The sequence below is a fragment of the Papio anubis genome, chromosome 8 (assembly GCF_008728515.1).
Source record: "Papio anubis isolate 15944 chromosome 8, Panubis1.0, whole genome shotgun sequence".
Classification (NCBI taxonomy): Eukaryota; Metazoa; Chordata; class Mammalia; order Primates; family Cercopithecidae; genus Papio; species Papio anubis.
The window spans coordinates 75,669,456-75,687,123 of record NC_044983.1 but is presented as its reverse complement, the minus strand read 5'-3'; the positions used below and the strand labels follow the sequence as shown (position 1 = coordinate 75,687,123).

General features: G+C 43.2%; 1 protein-coding gene and 1 long non-coding RNA gene across 7 annotated transcripts in view; one reads left to right on the top strand and one right to left on the bottom strand.

Moving 5' to 3' along the window:
* TPD52 (tumor protein D52) overlaps positions 1 to 17,668 on the top strand; it is a 136,117-nt gene that overhangs the window by 85,178 nt on the left and 33,271 nt on the right. Inside the window, exon 1 of one of the 6 annotated variants that reach the window (XM_003902898.5) lies at positions 6,546 to 7,096. The exons of 3 other annotated variants lie outside the window; for them this stretch is intronic. In XM_003902898.5, coding sequence (XP_003902947.1) covers positions 6,958 to 7,096 — 139 coding nt within the window. In that variant the 5' untranslated portion in view covers positions 6,546 to 6,957. Of the gene's footprint in view, positions 1 to 6,545; positions 7,097 to 17,668 lie in introns of those variants that run through there. 2 more of the 6 variants (XM_003902897.5, XM_009213247.4) reach the window with 2 other exon arrangements.
* LOC108587272 lies at positions 4,554 to 5,528 on the bottom strand. The gene is made up of 2 exons (XR_001905659.2): positions 5,485 to 5,528; positions 4,554 to 4,829 (listed from the first exon to the last, which is right to left on the bottom strand). It is a non-coding gene; the product is annotated as an uncharacterized LOC108587272 (long non-coding RNA).

Here is a 17,668-nt window from a genome sequence, read left to right as displayed (position 1 = left end):
TTGTTTTGTTTTTGTTTTTGTTTTTAAAGCCCTTTTCAAATTTACAGAAGGATTGCAAGAATAAGAATAGTGTAAAGAATACCTGTTCCAGTGTTAGTTTGCTGAAGATAATGGCTTCCAGTTCCATCCATGTCCCTGCAAAGGACATGTTTTTGTTCCTTTTTATGGCTGCATAGTATTCCATGGTGTATATATGCCAACAACATGGGTGCCGGGGAGGGAGAGCATAAGAAAGAAGAGCTAATAAATGCTGGGCTTAAAGACCTAGGTGATGCGTTGATCTGTGCAGCAAACCACCATGGCACACATTTACTTATGTTACAAACCTGCACATCCTGCACATGTACCCTAGAACTTAAAAGTTGATGGGGGGAAAAAAGTAAAAGAACACCTGCATTCTCTACTCAGAGTTACTATTAACGTTTAGCTCCATCTGGTTGACTAGTCTGTCTGTGTGTGGATGTCTGTACACATGCATAGTCTTATTTTCTGAGCAATTTGAGAGGCAGTTGCATACATCGTGGCCTCTGCCCCTAAATACTTCAGTATGTATTGCCTAAGAAAGGCAGTATTCTCAGCACAGTTGTCAATGTCAGTAAATTTGATTTTTTTTTTTTTTTTTTTTTTTTTTTGAGACAGAGTCTCACTCTTGTTGCCCAGGCTGGGGTGCAGTGGCATGATCTCAGCTCACTGCTATCTCTGCCTCCCGGGTTCAAGCAATTCTTGTGCCTCAGTCTCCTGAGTAGCTGGGACTGCAGGTACATGCCACCACAACCAGTTAATTTTTGTATTTTTAGTAGAGACGGGGTTTCACCATATTGGCCAGGCTGGTCTCCAACTCTTGACCTCAGGTGATCCGCCTGCCTTGGCCTCCCAAAGTGCCGGGATTACAGGTGTGAGCCACCAAGCCCGGCCAGTAAATTTGAAATTGATACAAGACTTTCATCTAATCTGAGGTCATATTCCAGTTTTTTCAATGGACCTAGTAATGTCAGTCTCCTTTAATGTGGATTTTCACAGCCTTTATTCTTTCTGACATTGATATTTTCAAAGAATGCAGCCCCTCCTCTTTTAAAAACTAGAACCTTCTGGCGGTGCTCGGTGGCTCACACCTGTAATCCCAGCACTTTGGGAGGCCGAAGCGGGCGGATCACGAGGTCAGAAGATCCAGACCATACTGGCCAATATGGTGAAACTCCAGCTCTACTGAAAATACAAAAATGAGCTGGGTGTGGTGGTGTGTGCCTGTAGTCCCAGCTACTCAGGAGGCTCAGGTAGGAGAATCGCTTGAAATGGGAAGACGGAGGTTGTAGTGAGCCGAGATCGTGCCACTGCACTCCAGCCTGGCAACAGAGCGAGAGTCTGTCTGAAAAAACAAAACAAACAACAACAACAACAACAAAAAACTCCAACAAAAACTAGAACCTTCCTTGTTTTGGATTTGTCTGATGTCTCCTCATGATTAGATTCAGGTTCTGCATTCCAAGCCTGAACACTATGTAGGTATTCAGAGTAGTCCATTTGCCTCTCACTGGGGGATGGCCATCTCTATGCTTCAGTCAGGGTGGGGCTTTTCTCCATTGTACTGTTACTACACTTGATCTTAGCCAAAAGGCCAAGGAGTCATCTCCACTGTATTGTTACTATGTTATTCCTTCTGGCAGCTAGTTAATCTGGGGAGAGGCACTTTAAACATCATTTAAATATCATTATCTTCCTCAAAATTTCTCCCTAGCTTTAGCATCCAGCGATGATTTTTGTTTGAATCTTTACAGGGATGGCCAGTGTGGCATTCTTATGTAGTTGTTCCTTCTATTTATTACTTTCATGGACTCTTGGAGTCCTGTTTTTTTTCAGTGGTTTATAATCCGTGACTGTCCCTAATTTTTTTGGTGGCTCGATTGTCCCATATTTGACTAGTTGGAGCCCCTTCGAGCCAGCTGCTGTGTCACCATGACAGGTCTGCATTCTCCGAGTATCCGCAGCCTGCCTCTCCTGGTGGACAGCTACATTGTCTCCCTTTGACGTGCCCTCCAAGTGAATATTGTGTTTCATAGCTTTTAAATCAGACTGGCCTTTATATGTCTTTCAAGTTTGTGGAGAATTTACACTGACATATTTGAGTGCTGAGTTAACAGGCAGACAAAAACTTAATTTTCTTTATAGTGATTTGTACCTACCATTTCCATTTGCAATGACGTGAGTCGCCTCCGGTTATTACCCTGCAGTACGCTCTTTACTGGCTGCACCGAGTTGACTTCTGAACTGCCCTTGGGCTCCCTCTGCTGGCGCTGTGCAGCGCGTGAGCACTTTTCTGGGGTCATGGAATGGATTTCTCCTTCTGCCCATTTTCTTTCTTTTGGTTTGTTGGTTTCTCTCTCATAAATTATTACACAAACATGGAGCATACCATACAACCTGCTTTCAAACCTGATTTGTTTGCTAACTGTATCGAGAATATCTTTCCATATAAAACATATATTTTTATATAATTATGTCAGTGTTTCCATATTTTTCTGTTACATGAATGTTCTTTTTAGCATTTAAATCACCCATTTTTAGTAGACGTTTGTATTGCTTGTTTCCATTTCCGGTGGCATCTAAAATGAACGTCCCTTGCATGTATATCATTCATATGTGACTTAATAAGTAGAGCTTGCTAAATGGGTAGGAACTTACAGGAAAAGGGGAAACTCTAGTTTGAGAAAATTGTCTAGGCTAAGTTTAGGATGTGTTCAACAAACAGGAAAGTCAGGTTTGGCTAAAACATGGTTGAGTAATAGTGGGAAATATGGTCAGAAAGTAGGTATGTTAGGACTCTTTCTATTGAAATGATGAAATCCAACTGCAACCGCAAGTGGAGCAGAATAAAATTGTGTTTATTTAATAACTGGGAAGCCCAGGGTAGCTGGAGGCAGGGGCTTAGATGCTGCTGCCCCATCCCTTCCCTGTCTGTTTCTCCTCCTGTCCTTTCCCAGTCTGAGCACTGAGTCTCTTGCCTGTTGGCCTGGGGAGGGAAGGAGCTGCCAGCCCCTCCAAACTGGCACCCAACAGCTCAGGTTACAGAGAGTCACTTTCTTCCATTACTCACAGAGTAAACGTCAGGGAAGGCCACTGATTGACGCTGTCTGGGTCAGATATCTATCCTTAGGCCAGTCCCTGTGAACAAGGGGATGGGGTGTCTGTGTGGACCAGATCTGAAGCACAGGCCCTTGCCTAGGGCCAGGGAACAGGTGGGAACTATGGACTCTCTCCCCACCGAGAACCCCAGGGAGCAGGTGAGGTGAAATTCCTCTAGGGAAAGAGGGGCAAAATGACAAGACAGCAGATGTCTACCACACTGCTATGGGGCCTGGTCCCCCCCAGAAGGAAAAACATAGTAACAATACAGTGGGTCTCACCCTGCACGTGGGTCTCGAGTAGGGGGTGGATGAGGGAAAGGTTGGAAGGCCTTTGGTACCGGTTGGTAGAGAGCTCTCGGTGCTTTCTCCATACGGAGTGAGAGTGCTTGATGTGATTCCTTCAAAGTCAGGCCTAGGAGACTCAGGATGCCTAATCTAGAGGTAAGAACATTGGGAGGAAAGCCAGTGAGTTCAGTCTTGTGCATAAGGACAGGACCAAATCTTACCTGGTTCTTCCCCAGGCCAACTAGTCCAGAGCAGGAAATAAAAAGAGTTGCCCTGATACCAAGGTGTATTAGTCCATTCTCACGCTGCTATGGGGAAATACCTGAGACTGAGTAATTTGTACAGGAAAAGGATTTAATTGACTCACAGTTCTAAATGGCTGGGGAGGCTTCAGGAGATTTACAGTCATGGCAGAAGGCACCTCTTCACAGGGCAGCGGGAGAATGAGTGCCCAGCAAAGGGGGAGAAGCTCCTTATAAAACCATCTCTTCTCCTTGTAAAGGTCTCCTAATAAAACCATCAGAGAACTATCTCTTTCACTGTCAGGAGAATAGCGTGGAGGAACCGCCCCCATGATTCAATTAACTCCACCTGATCCCGCCCTTGACCTGTGGGGGTTATTACAATTTAAGGTGAGATTTGGGTGGGGACACAGAGCCAAAACCATATCACAAGGCTTTCTCCCCCTTGCTGGGATTGTACCCGTAGCCTCTTTCTGAGTCTGCTCTCTTCTAGCCTCTGTCTGCCTGCAGTGCATCCTTACACCATTTCCAGAGTCATGTTTATAAAACTTACACTCTCCGTATAACTCATAAATCCTCAGTTGTTTTTTTTGAACAGTATATTAAGTATAAAATTTGTCAAAGTCTTTAATGGTCTGCCCCCAAGCTACATTTCCATGTTGTATTTCCTTCAGTTCCCTTCTACTTTGTATTTGACTGTTGAGTCAACTGAGTTTTTGCCATTCCATTAACCCATCCCATGCTTTTCCCACCTCTAGATTTCACTTTTCTTATAGGCTAGAATGTCTTGACTGGGATCTGACGGGAGATAATGAGAACAAAAGCTGGTTCAAAGAGCCAGGGTGTTGCATAAAAGTCCTAAGATTGTATCTAAGCAGGTAAAATAAAAATTTTAGACAATTACTTAAATTTGAAATATTCACATTTATTAATAAGGCATGTAATGTCTACATGAGCCATCATTTGTTTTTTTAATTCTACATTGATTAGGAGCCAAACCTTCAGGGCAGGTATCCGGTAGAGCACCCTGGAGAGGCCCTGGAGAGGCACAGATGCGTGGGAGGGGGCTCTTCACATGCTGTGTGCTGCTGCTGGGAGAAGAGGGGGCCAGAGACTGGGGGGCTTCTAAGAAGAGGTAGCATTTCTGCCTCAGTGTTGAAGGATGAATAACTTGGACAGGCTGGAAAAAGGTGACATTTCAGGTAGAGCGTGTCGCATGGATGTAAATACCAAAGGTCAAGGACATGGGCTTGAGAGATGGTGAGAAGAATGGAGGTGACTGTGACTTGCATTCTATCCGTGTCACTATTAATTACCTTTGAATGCCTTTGGCTCTAGGTGGTAGAACAAGTAAAGTAATGGAGAAATGCTTTTTCTACCAGTATTTGGTGACCAAATGCAGAATTATGGAGAGGGCCAGGGACCTCCTGAACCATGCTCTTTCTAGTCTGGGGACATAGCTCCAATGCCTTTCCTGTCCCAGTAAGAGGCCATGGATTTCAAGAAGCCAGACAATCCATTCTTTCAAATAATGATAAAAAAGAAACCATTTATTTTATTTTTAAGTATAGAATGAAACATTTAAAGTTGTCCAAATTTTGGTACCTTTTAGGAGAAAAATACAGATTATTTTGTTGTTAAAAATAAACTTAAAAAAAATAAAGACTTACCATAGGCCAGATGCGGTGGCTCACACCTGTAATCCCAGAACTTTGGGAGGCCGAGGCGGGCAAATAACCTGAGGTCAGGAGTTTGAGACCAGCCTGGCCAATGTGGCGAAACCCCATCTCTACTAAAAATACAAAAATTAGCCAGTCGTGGTGGGTGGTGGGTACCTGTAATCCCAGCTACTTGGGAGGCTGAGGCAGGAGAATCGCTTGAACCCAGAAGGTGGAGGTTGCAGTGAGCCAAGATTGTGCCATTGCACTCCAGGCTGGGCACAAGTGAAACTCTGTATCGAAAACAAAACAAAAAAAGATCTACCATAAATGGAGTACAACATGAGACTAACAAAAATAACAAATAAATCATCCAGCATATATTCTGTATGTAAAAAAAAAAAAAAAATCACAAGATGAATACAGACCATCTTGGTGCATTTTATACACTAGACACATATTGATATTTTTAATGCTTAAAATATATTAGGTTTCATACTTGCTTCCAATCTGAGGAGAGTGTATCTGAGCTCTTTTTTTAGATTTGAAAACCGCCTTTTAGATTAGATTAGAACACCGCTTTTTTTTTTTTGTTATGCAGTAACAGACCATTGCCCACCTGAAGGCAAGTCACCTTTATTTTTACCTCCTTAGTAGAACCAGCAGGAGCTGCAGTTGCTGTTGCTTGAGCCAAGGCCATAGTCAGCATAGAAAGGTTCTGCTAAGAGACTGTGTTAAAGGAAATAAGTTTGGTGACTTAGTTTTGTTTTACAAGCTAGCTGTGGCCCAGGCCTTCTACAGGGTGGGCACGCAGGTTTATTGCAGCTCTGCAGAGCCATGGCCTTAGACAAACAAAGAAGGTGTGGGAATACCCGGGAGCTTTCCATTCAAAATGGATTCTTCTCCTTTCAGTGCATGTAACTGAAGCACCAGCTTTCTTTAAAAAAAAAAAGGGAGAAAAGAAAAGTCAGTCTGAAGTTTTCGTGACACTCAGCCAGACTCCATGTTAGATAAAGTAATCATGGAAATACAGCTTTATTTTTGTACCAAGTTGTGCTTAGAAAGCTGATTGCTAAACCAGGAAGCTTGGCTTTCAGAATTTTACTGTAATCCAGGGTGGAAAAAAAGTATCACCCAGATGGCATTTGTGGGAGATTACTGACTGGTAATCCCTCCTTGTCCTAGAAGATTAAGTCTGCCCTGGTGTAGTCATGGTCAGCTGATTTTTTTTTTTTTTTTTAAATAAATTGTAGTTTCTTGTTGTAAGTCAGCCCGTGTCCAATGTTTGCCTGAACTGTTTGTACATCTGGGCCATATTGCAGAACCCTGCCCTTCTTTGTTGACTGAGGAAAGCTCGCTCCCTGCCCAGGTTTTTCATTGTTGATCAAAATTAACACCAGGTGGTGAACAGAGCCCCTCCTAAGGTTGCTCAGGATAAATCATTTATTAAATAGGTCTGCTTGTCAGGAGGGGTGTGAAGGCTCCCAGAAGGAAATGCTGGCGCCGGGGCCCGGAAGCCAGGGCCTCTAACTCCTGGGGTTGATTTCTTCAGTGAAGTTGCACCCTACAAAGGGAATATGGCCAAAGCAGCACTCAACTGAAGGATGATATCAGGCGATTAGAAAGCAATGCGTTCTGCGTTTGTCTGGAATGGATTGTAGAGAGATGGACTTAGGTGAGGACTACCAGTCCCCGTTTGATTTTGAAGCAGGAGTCAACAAAAGCTATCTCTACTTGTCTCCTAGTGGAAATTCATCTCCACCCGGATCACCTACTCTTCAGAAATTTGGTAACTACTAATTTTGTAAAGCTAAGTTTGCTTGGAATAAAACCTAGACATAACTTGGGGTTTGCCTGGCTTTAAAATTACTAGTGTAAAGATGTACCAGGGTGGTGCTGGATTGTAACTAGCTAATAAGCTATTCTAGATTCAAATATTAAATCTCATTAAATATTTAGAATATGTTTATACTTAGAACTTAGATTTTAAAGTTAGTACTATTTATACGATCAGTAGACCTCTCCATTTATAGATATTCCAAGCTCACTTTGAGTTTGTTGAGCTGGTAAATAACAAAAAAGGAGGAATCTGGAGTCCTTGGTTTCTAGTTGCTTAGGTAATTTACGACAACTTTCTTAATTTTTCTCTTTAGTTAAATGATGGTTAAGCACTGACTCGGTTCAAGGTCTTGCTGATGACTGTCCTGGGTTTTGTTATGGAATATTGAGAGCAACTTATAGAAATTGCTAGGCAGGATTTTTTTTTTTTTTTTAAAGAAAAACTTGAAATTGCCGTACCTTTAGAAGCAGTTATTCATTCCTACCTGCCGGTATGAGATTGCTTTGAAGGCCAGCAGCACCATCAGGGAGGCTCTGCCTTTGTCGGCACAAGGCAGCAAAAAGCCGGAGGCAGCTTAGCCATCCTCCCGGCCGGGTCCCTCGTATCATAGCCAATGCTGGGAACTGGTTAAATGACCTTCTCTGTAATTTGCCAAATAATCAGGTTTTTCCAGAAGAAGTTAATTTTTTCCTTATTAATGAAGAACAGGTCACATTTTGTTCGTTTTAAGCTGAAAAAATGGGTAACTTAGAAAAAAACATGGTAAAGGTGACAGCATGAAACTTAGTTTTAAGTATTTTAGGTTTGTGTATTTGCTGACGGTAGGGACTGTGTGAAGCAACATTCCTCTCTTGGTTGCAACTGGTAGCCATCTTTCCCCAAAAGTGGCTGGGATTTCCAGGAACGGGAAAATGTGGAGTATGACAAAGAAGGGGTAGAGCTGGTCTGGAGAAGTTGGGGGCAGGAGGCAGCAGCTTGATGTCTGCTGGGGGATTCTGATTGCCAGGAAACTTTCTCCAGTGCTGACCTTGGCTTGCCCAAGTGGCCCCCCTCAGACCTCTGTAATAAAGGGGCCTGGGCTCCCCCTTTGCCCAGCCCCCTTCTAATTTATAACTCTTATGTATAAATTAATAGGGGGCCACACAGAATGGGGAAGTGAGAGCTCAATAATGGACCAAAACCCAAGTGACTTGCGGGGAAGGGAGGAAACCTTTGAGAAGCTGGGGCTGTGGTTTTATGACTTCAGGTGGACCTTGATCAGTGTGCAAGCAGCCAGATTCCCAGGAAGGTTGACACTGCTTGCTTCTTTTAGTTCCCTTCTACCCTTCTTGTCTCTTTGTTTCACCTCCTGCCATTTTCCAAGTTACAGTCATGACTGCCTTGGGAGGTTTTCTGTCAAAACCAGGGCAGTGGTAGGGTTGGGTGTGCCTCTAGGCAAATTCTGAAGGATTATCTTTGCAGTTCCTGTTAGCTGTTCGAAGGAGCATGGGGTTGTGAGATTTAAAAAGTTATTAAGCAAATGAATAACAATAATGAAAAACAAACTCATGTAGCTAGGTTTAGTAGTTTGCATTAATTGAAAGAAAAGAGGGTGAACAAGCATTAAAACAAGCAGAAACCACCCTCAGCAGTCATCTGTAAGAACACAGTGATTCTAAAATGTCCAAATAAAAGTGGGGGCCTGGAAGAGGGATGACTCTTCTGTGTGCCCATGACCCCTCAGGGCATAAGAAGCCTGCACACCTGTCTGAACATCAAACATGGTTGGTCGATGGAATGAATAATGTGTCCTCCGTATGTTTGCAGTCTTTGTATTTCTATGTAGAAGCTCTTAGGATCAATACATTGTGAACCCATTAAAAGTTCTTGTGGTTTTTGGCCACTGTGTATTTTCTTAATCGGCAGACAAGTAATACAGACAAGAAGAGGGATGCTACTCAGAGAGGTTGGGAATACTGATCTGAAAAGACTGTGTTCTCTGGTATTTATCCAGAATGCCATCATGGGGCAAATGGGAAAGTAATGAGATTTTATCTATCGGCAGGATGTTCCTAAGAAGTCATTAAAGTGGAGATTAGGATGAGGACAGTGGCTGGAACAAAATGAGGCCTTTTATTAGGGAGTTTTAAACTCCTTTGACGCAACCAACCCATATTCAGAAATGCCTTATACCTCCTTACCCGCAATCCTCATAAATATAAGAATCTATCAATAACTGAAGCAAAATGTTATGAACCAGAACTTCTCTTTACTATGTGTGATGTACTCTGACATTTTATATTATTGTATGCCATTTCTTCTTTTTAAAGTGCTCATCTGGTTCTGCTACTGGATTTTACAACCCATAGTGTGAAAACACCTATTTATAATAGTTTCAGAATCTGGAACAGAAGCTCTGTTCATCTTTTTTGTTCACTGCTGTTTCCCCAAGCACCAAGGATAGTACTTGACATTATGGCTCAAAAACTGTGGAATGCATGAATGAATGAATGAATGAATGATACTGGTGAGGAGTAGTTCACACTCCAGTTCATTTTACTGGATGTGAAGATTGAGGTTGAGAGGCGTATGTGATGTTCTCAAATCACAAAGTTTAGTTAGGCTAAGATATGACTAGCACTCATCTCTTAATTCTTAAGCTAGTGGTTCGGTTTTTTTGTTTTGTTTTTTTAGACCGCAATGTCTCAGCCTCTCTAGTAACGGATATTATAGAACAGATTAACCATTTAAGGCTTAAATTATCCTTTGGTCAAGTGTTTTACTGTGGGAGTAATTTGTTAACACTTTATACGCCACTGGGATCTCAATATTCTATTCCATCTTTGGGCTGAACATTATCAGGACCAGGGTCTCACAGCTGGGGTCTTTTGTTGCATTATCTTTTCTATTCTGTCAACACCCATAAGGATAATATCCCAAAGGTTATTTACATAGCATCTAGCTTCCTCTTAAGATTTTTTTTTTTTTTTGAGACGGAATCTTGCTCTGTCGCCCAGGCTGAAGTGCAGTGGTGCAGCCTTGGCTTATTGCAACCTCTGCTTCCTGGGTTCAAGCGATTCTTCTGCCTCAGACTCCCAAATACCTGGGACTATAGGCGCACGTCACCACGCCTGCTGATTTTTGTATTTTTAGTAGAGATGGGGTTTCACCATATTGGCGAGGCTGGTCTTGAACTCCTGACCTCGTGATCTGCCTGCCTTGGCCTCCCAAAGTGCTGGGATTACAGGCGTGAGCCACCAGGCTGGGCCAGAATTTTCTTTTTTAAAAAAAAACTTTTGGCTGGGTGCAGTGGCTCATGCCTGTAATCCCAGCATTTTGGGAGGCTGAGGCGGGCAGATCACTTGAGCTCAGGAGTTTGTGACCAGCCTGGGCATCATGGTGAAACCTCATCTGTACCAAAAATAAAAGAATTAGCCAGTCATGGTGGCACACGTCTGTGGTCCCAGCTACTTGCAGTGAGCTAAGATCACACCACTGTACTCCAGCCTGGGCAACAGAATGAGACTCTATCTCAAAACACAAACAAACAAACAAAAAACTCTTTTATTTTAGATTCAGGAGTGCATGTACAGGCTTCTTATATAGGTAAACATGTGTCATAGGGGTTTGATGGACAGATTGTTTCATCATCCAGATACTAAGCCTGATACACAGTAGTGATTTTTCTTTTTTTTTGCTCCTCTTCCTCCTCCCACCCTCCACCCTCTGGTAGGCCCCAGTGTCATTTGTTCCCTTCTTTGTGTCCATATGTTCTCATCATTTTGCCCCCACTTATAAGTGAGAAGGTGCCCTGTTTGGTTTTGTATTCCTGTGTTAGTTTGCTAAGGATAACAGCCTCCAGCTCCATCCATGTTCTTGCAAAGGATAGGATCTTGTTCTTTTTTATGGCTGCATAGTATTCCACGGCATTTATGTACCACATTTTCTTTATCCAGTCTATAATTGATGGGCATTTAGGTTGATTCCGTGCTTTGCTATTGTGAATAGTGCTGCAATGAACTAACGCATACATGTGTCTTTGTGATAGAATGGTTTATATTCCTTTGGGTATATACCCAGTAATGGGATTGCTGGGGAGAATTTTCTAATGTACAGGAAGATGCAGCCTTGGCTTATGGCACCTTTGGTTATTTCTAGTGACTTAAGGAAATATGAGGAATGGAAAAATCTGACATTTTAGTTTAATGCGATCATATTTGAAACTCTAGAAAGACTGAAAAATCAAACTGAAATTCCTTAGCTCATAGTTCTTCTTTTCATTCTGTTTTACCCTTTTTGATTTTCACTCTGTGTTATTCTCACTTCTATTTAGAAAAGTGGTTACCACTTCTTAAAAGTTTTTTATGATTGCATAGGTCTTAAATAGCAAACATGGCTATGGTTTACAAAATAAAAACTGGAGCCAAATTGAAGAGATGGAGAATTTCCTTATTCCTAGAGAGGAAATTTAAGGATGGAAGAGACTTCCTCTCTGGGGATTCTGTAATTTCTCCATGACTGACCTTTGTCACTCTTTTCTGGAATGTCCCAGTTACTAGTTTTATACTTAATTTTGGGGCAGGGGAGCAGAGCAGTGGGAAGAGGCGATAGCTCTGAAGTAATTGACTGAAGATTTTTTCCTTTTTATTTTTATTTTTAAAAAAGAAAGAGATTTAAGGGTCCATTTAGAAATACCTGGAAGGAACAAGTAAAGCGTTTGAAAATACTAATGTGTTTTACCTTGAGGATTGTTTCTTCTTTGTCCACTCTTTCTGTGAAGTAACGCTTTTGGGAGGTGACCTTCTGTCTTGTGTGGGGACATTGACCACTGTTCAGGGTCCTGCTTTGAGAGCTGAGTCCCAGGAGCACTTTGCATCTGATGTGGCTCCCAAAGCGCTCCTTTCCCTTTTTGTCTTAGGGCAGCCCCTCCCCTCCTGCTCTGTTTCCTTTCCTCTTAACCCAGACATTGGCCGGGCGCGGTGGCTCACGCCTGTAATCCCAGCACTTTGGGAGGCTGAGGCGGGTGGATCACGAGGTCAGGAGATCGAGACCATCCTGGCCAACATGGTGAACCCTGTCTCTACTAAAATACAAAAAATTAGTCGGGCATGGTGGCGGGCACCTGTAGTCCCAGCTACTCGGGAGGGTGAGGCAGGGGAATTGCTTGAACCCGGGAGGCGGAGATTGCAGTGAGCCAAGATTGCGCCACTGCCCTCCAGCCTGGGCGACAGAGCGAGACTCCATCTTATAAAACAAAAAATAAAAAATAAAAAATAACCCAGATATTGTCCCCTTATGCTTGTGAGGAGCTTGGGTCTTCCCTTAAATGGAGTGGATCAAGTTTTCTCAGCCTTTTTCTTCCCGGCTGCCTTGACTACAATTACCCAACTCATTTTTCCCCTAAGGTTTTACTGTTCTCATCGTGGGCACTCATGGGAAAATTCCAGCCTTGAGAATCTTAAGTTGTCAGGGCCTAAGCCGCTGCATCCCTCTCTTCTGAAGGCACTCAGTGGCAGACAGCAGGTACTGGCTGTTGTGTCCTCTTAGATGCTCCCTTGCCTTAAGTCAGTGGTTCTCGACCACAGTTTTGCCCCACTGTGGGCATTTGACCATGTTTGTAGATACTCTTTTGGTTGTTACAACTGGGTGTGCGTGTGGGGCTGCTACTGACATCTAGTGAGTGGGCCTGAGACGCTACACAGGAAGATGCCCATGACGCCCGTGGTGCCGTGGCTGAGAAGCGCTGCCTTAACTGGATGCTTAGTCTTTTGGGTCTCCTGAAGACAAGCTCTGTGGTGTGGGGACTTGCAAATATTCCTCCCACTTCTGGGATTTTATTACATCCAGAAACAACAAGGCACAGAGAATGGGAACCCCAGGCACAGACTTTCATGGGGAAGAAACATCTTGTGATGTTTTTGGGTGTTACCGCTAAAGATACTTTGAACTATATGTTTAAATCTCTTTTTATGCCTCTAGGTTTAAAAAGGGGGGATGCGTATTTCCTCTTGTTTGTGCTTAAATGAAACAGTCATAGAGACTGAAGTTTCTTATCGCGACTCTGGTCTTAAGTTATTGGTGCTGCTTTGAAGACTTGGTAGGAAAGGCGTGCAGCTTTATTTTCCAGAGACGCTTCCAGGGCTCAAGTATATGTTAACAGATTCTTTCTTGGGTAGGTAGTGTTAACATTCAGGCTAAATAGCAGATACCTTAGACTCCATTTTGGCATCTTTTTCCCTCCTAGTTGAATTTTTTCGGGGGCAGCTGACATATTCTTTCTGTGATATCATTTGTGTCCCACCTATATAACCATGGTGCATTTGCCTGCACACTCTTTTCCTGTAATGTGAAGGTAGGTGACCTGCTCCCCAAAGTGAAAATCTTTGGACAGATTATGTATGGAAGTCATTTCTTTAGGAAAGTGACATTTCACATCTGCTTTAAATAGAAAAACCTTTCTAGGTAAAAACAGTGAAGTGAGAATGCAATCTATACAATAAAAAGCTCGAGATAAAAGGAGAGAGAATGAAGGGAGACTGAGTTCTTATCTTTCCCTCTAACTTGACTGTATACCTTCCTATAATGCATTTATTCACAGTGTTGACAAGCATCTGCTGTGCGCTAGACACTGTGCATCGGAGACCCTGCTAGGACTAAAGACACAGGATTGGAGCATGAAGGCCAAGTATTGCCCAGCTGCAGTCTGTGTTCTATACAATAGCCTGGACCGTAGGTTCTTATTCCCAGAGCCAAGGACTGTTTTTCAGCCATGGTCACAGGGTCCAGGGGAGATCCCCCAAGAGTAGGAGACACTTTTGACTTATTGAAGCGAATGGGAACTGGAAATAGGGATGGGATTTCAGGCAGAGAAAATAATATGTGCAAAGACACACAAAAAAGAGTGTGTTTTAGAGATAGCAGAGATGGTTGTACAACATTGTGAGTATAATTGACGTCACTGAATCACACGCTTAAAAACGGTTAAAGATGATACATTTTTGTTGTATATTCTAACATAATAAAAAATTAAATCGGCTAAAAAGTATGGGAGGTACATTTAAACTTTTTTTTTTTTGAGTTAATCGCTTTCTTTCTTTCCGTCTTTCTTTCTGTATTTCTGTCTTTCTGTCTTTCTCACTCTCGCTCTATTGCCCAGGCTGGAGTGCAATGGCGTGATCTTGGCTCACTGCAGCCTCTACCTCCCGGGTTCAAGTGATTCTTGTGCCTCAGCCTCCCTAGTAGATGGGATTACAAATGTGTGCCACCACACCTGGCCAGTTTTTGTATTTTTTAGTAGAGTCAGGGTTTCACCATGTTGGCCAGGCTGGTCTCGAACTCCTGGCCTCAAGTGATCCACCTGCCTCGGCCTCCCAAAGTGCAGGGATTATAGGCATGAGCCACCACGCCTTGCCAAATTATAGATATATGTGTGTGTATATATATGTGTGTGTGTGTGTGTGTGTATTACCAGGCTGGAGTGCAGTGGTGCGATCTCAGCTCACTGCAACTTCTACCTCCCAAGTTAAAGAGATTCTTGTGCCTCAGCCTCACGAGTAATTGGGACTACAGGTGCGCGCCACCATGCCCAGCTAATCTTTGTATTTTTAGTAGAGACAGAGGCAGGGTTTCACCTTGTTGGCCAGGATGGTCTTGATCTCTTGACCTTGTGATCCACCTGCCTGGGTCTCCCAAAGTGCTGGGATGACAGGCATGAGCCACTGCGCCTGGCCTACATATGCACTCTAGAAAGCTCTTTGTTGGGGCGAGTTGAGGAATATTTGCAGATGTCAGAGACTGGCAAGGAGCTTTAGGGGCAGGAATCTAAGCAACACATAGTGACAGCCCAAACTAGGCAGGAGGGCAGGATGGCAGGATTGGAGGCAGGGAGCGAAGTGGATGTCCAGAGAGTGAGATGGAGCCACAACATCTCAGAGAGGTAGGAAGAGAAAAAGCAGGAGGGAGGAGAGGAATGGAGATTTCAGACTGAAGTTCAGTGTCAGATGGCCTTGGTGTGGCCAGGTGAGGGTAGTGACCCAGAACTGTCCTTAGTGGAAGGTAGGTGGAAGGGGCAGCAACAAGGCTGCAGGGGGTTGAGGAGTAATGGGCAGTGAGGAAGTAAGACCTGAGAGCCAAGACTCAGGGAAGACGAGAGGAAAGAGAAGCAGTTCCCAGGTCAAGTTGTAGGGCTTGGAATCCGGGAGAAACAGCAAATCCTTATGTGCACCCATTGTTTGCAGGTAAGGAGCTTGGGGCTGTTTGAAGATAAATGTGATTAAAGAAGATCAACCAACTAGTAAATGGCTGAATCAGTGTGTATGCCCCTTTCCATCGGAATTATTCTCCTGGGGGCTGCGGTAGCCATTCTGGGTGGCTTATCACCCAGTTCTGGAGGTTAGAAGTCTGAAATGAAGGCGTTGGCAGGGTCTTGCTGCCTCTGAAACGTGCAGGGCAATGAATCCTTCTTGCTGCCTCCTCACTTCTGGTGGTTGCTTGCACACCTTGGTGTTCCTGGTTCTGTTGTGATGTCACCACAATCTCTGTGTGTTCTCTGTGCTTTGTGCTGTGTATCTTCACATAATCTCTTCCCTGAGTCTCTGTGTTCAAATTTCCTTCTTATAAGGACATGAACCATTGGATTAGAGTTCACTAATCCAGTGTGACCTCATCTTAACTTGATTACATCTCCAGAGATCCTGTTTCCAAATGAAGACACATTCATTGTTGTCACGGGTTAGGAAGTTGAAGACATCTTTAAAGGCAGCAGAGTTCAACTCACAACACCATCTAATTTCAAAGCTCATCTTATCTTTTTGTATTCTTTTAAAAATCTGTTCTCAGTCTTCTCATCTTTATATAATGAAGCATTTGACTTAAACCAGGGGTCCCCAACCCCCAGTTGGTGGACTGGTACCTATCTGTGGCCTATTAGGAACCGGTGAGTGACAGGCGAGTGAGCATTACCGCCTGGGCTCTGCCTCCTGTCAGATCAGTGGTGGCATTAGATTCTCATAGGAACGTGAACCCTATTGTGAACCGCACATGCAAGGGATCTAGGTTGCACACTCCTTATGAGAATCTAATGCCTGATGATCTGAGGTGGAACGGTTTCCTCCCAAAACCATCCACCTGCAACCCCCGTGGAAAAATTGTCTTCCATGAAGCCAGCCCCTGGTGCAAAAAACATTGGGGACTGCTGACTTAAACGATTCAGAATTCTTTCAGATCTAAAATTGTATGACAGTGGCCAAAAAACTTCTAATCAATAATCATAGAAAGTCTTGAAGCACTTGGTCATAATTGGAATAAAAGTCAAAGATGAAGAGCTAGAGGGAAGAGAACCATTTAAGTGGGTGCTCCAAAAGGGGAGTTGGGGCTGCACCCAAGCAGAGAGAGGTGCTCCTCAAACTCTTATTTATGGCTTATGTGTAGGTTCTACATTTTTAGTGAAAACGCTTTTGCTGCTTTCCCCAGTTGAAATTTGTGGAAGTTGTGGCAAAGAGGTGGTTATGCATGGGAAAGTAAAGAGAGAGTTACTCTAATTAAATCTTTAATGAATAATTCAGTTCAGATGCAGTATTAGCATTGGCTCTGTTCTAGGCACTGTGCATTCTGAGATGGAAAGATAAGAAAGTGACATCAGGACTTTATAGTCTAGAACTAGAGACGTGTTCAGGACTAAGCTCTTTGCTGTTCTTGGTCACTCTGCCCTGCGTTTCCCTGCTCTGACCACACTCACACACACACATTTCCACTTTGTCTTCTGCATGTTATTCACAAAGACTCTGAAGTCTTGAAGTGTTGTATTTCATTAAATCTAAGACACCACAGATTGTAAGATGTTACTATTATTTTGTTTCATTAAGTATAAAATATGCTGATAGTTAAACTAAAAAAATCCTGCTTTATCATCACTTAAATTGTTTTAAAATCTTTTTTAAAAAATTGTTTTTAGTAGAGATGGGGTTTCACCACGTTGTGCTGGCTGGTCTCGAACTCCTGGACTCAAGTGATCTACCCATCTCTGCCTCCCAAAGTGCTGGGATTACAGGAGTGTGTGAGCCACCCTGCCCAGCCCCTTAAAATTTTTTATTTAAATTTTTGTCGTGGTTGTTTTGAGACAGGGTCTTGCTCTTCTTGCTCTGTTGCCCAAGCTGGAGTGCAGTGGCATGATCACAGCTCATTCAGCTGTAACCTAGGCCCAAGTGATCCTCCTGCCGCAGCCTCCTGAGTAGCTGGGACTACAGGTGCAGGCCATTATACCCGGCTAATGACTTTTGAGTTTTTGTAGATACAGGATCTCACTTTGTTGCCTAGGCTGGTCTCGAACTCCTGGGCTCAAGTGATCCTCCCACCTGGGCCTCCCAAAGTGCTGGCATTATGGGTATGAGCCACTGCGCCTGGCCAAAAATTTTATGTTTATTGAAGTTCTTTTTTAGATTTATTCAGACATTTACACTGATCATAACACTCCTGTGCATATTTTCTAAAATAAAAACGAACATTTCCTAAAATGTCTTCACACCTATAATTTAACTTATTTGA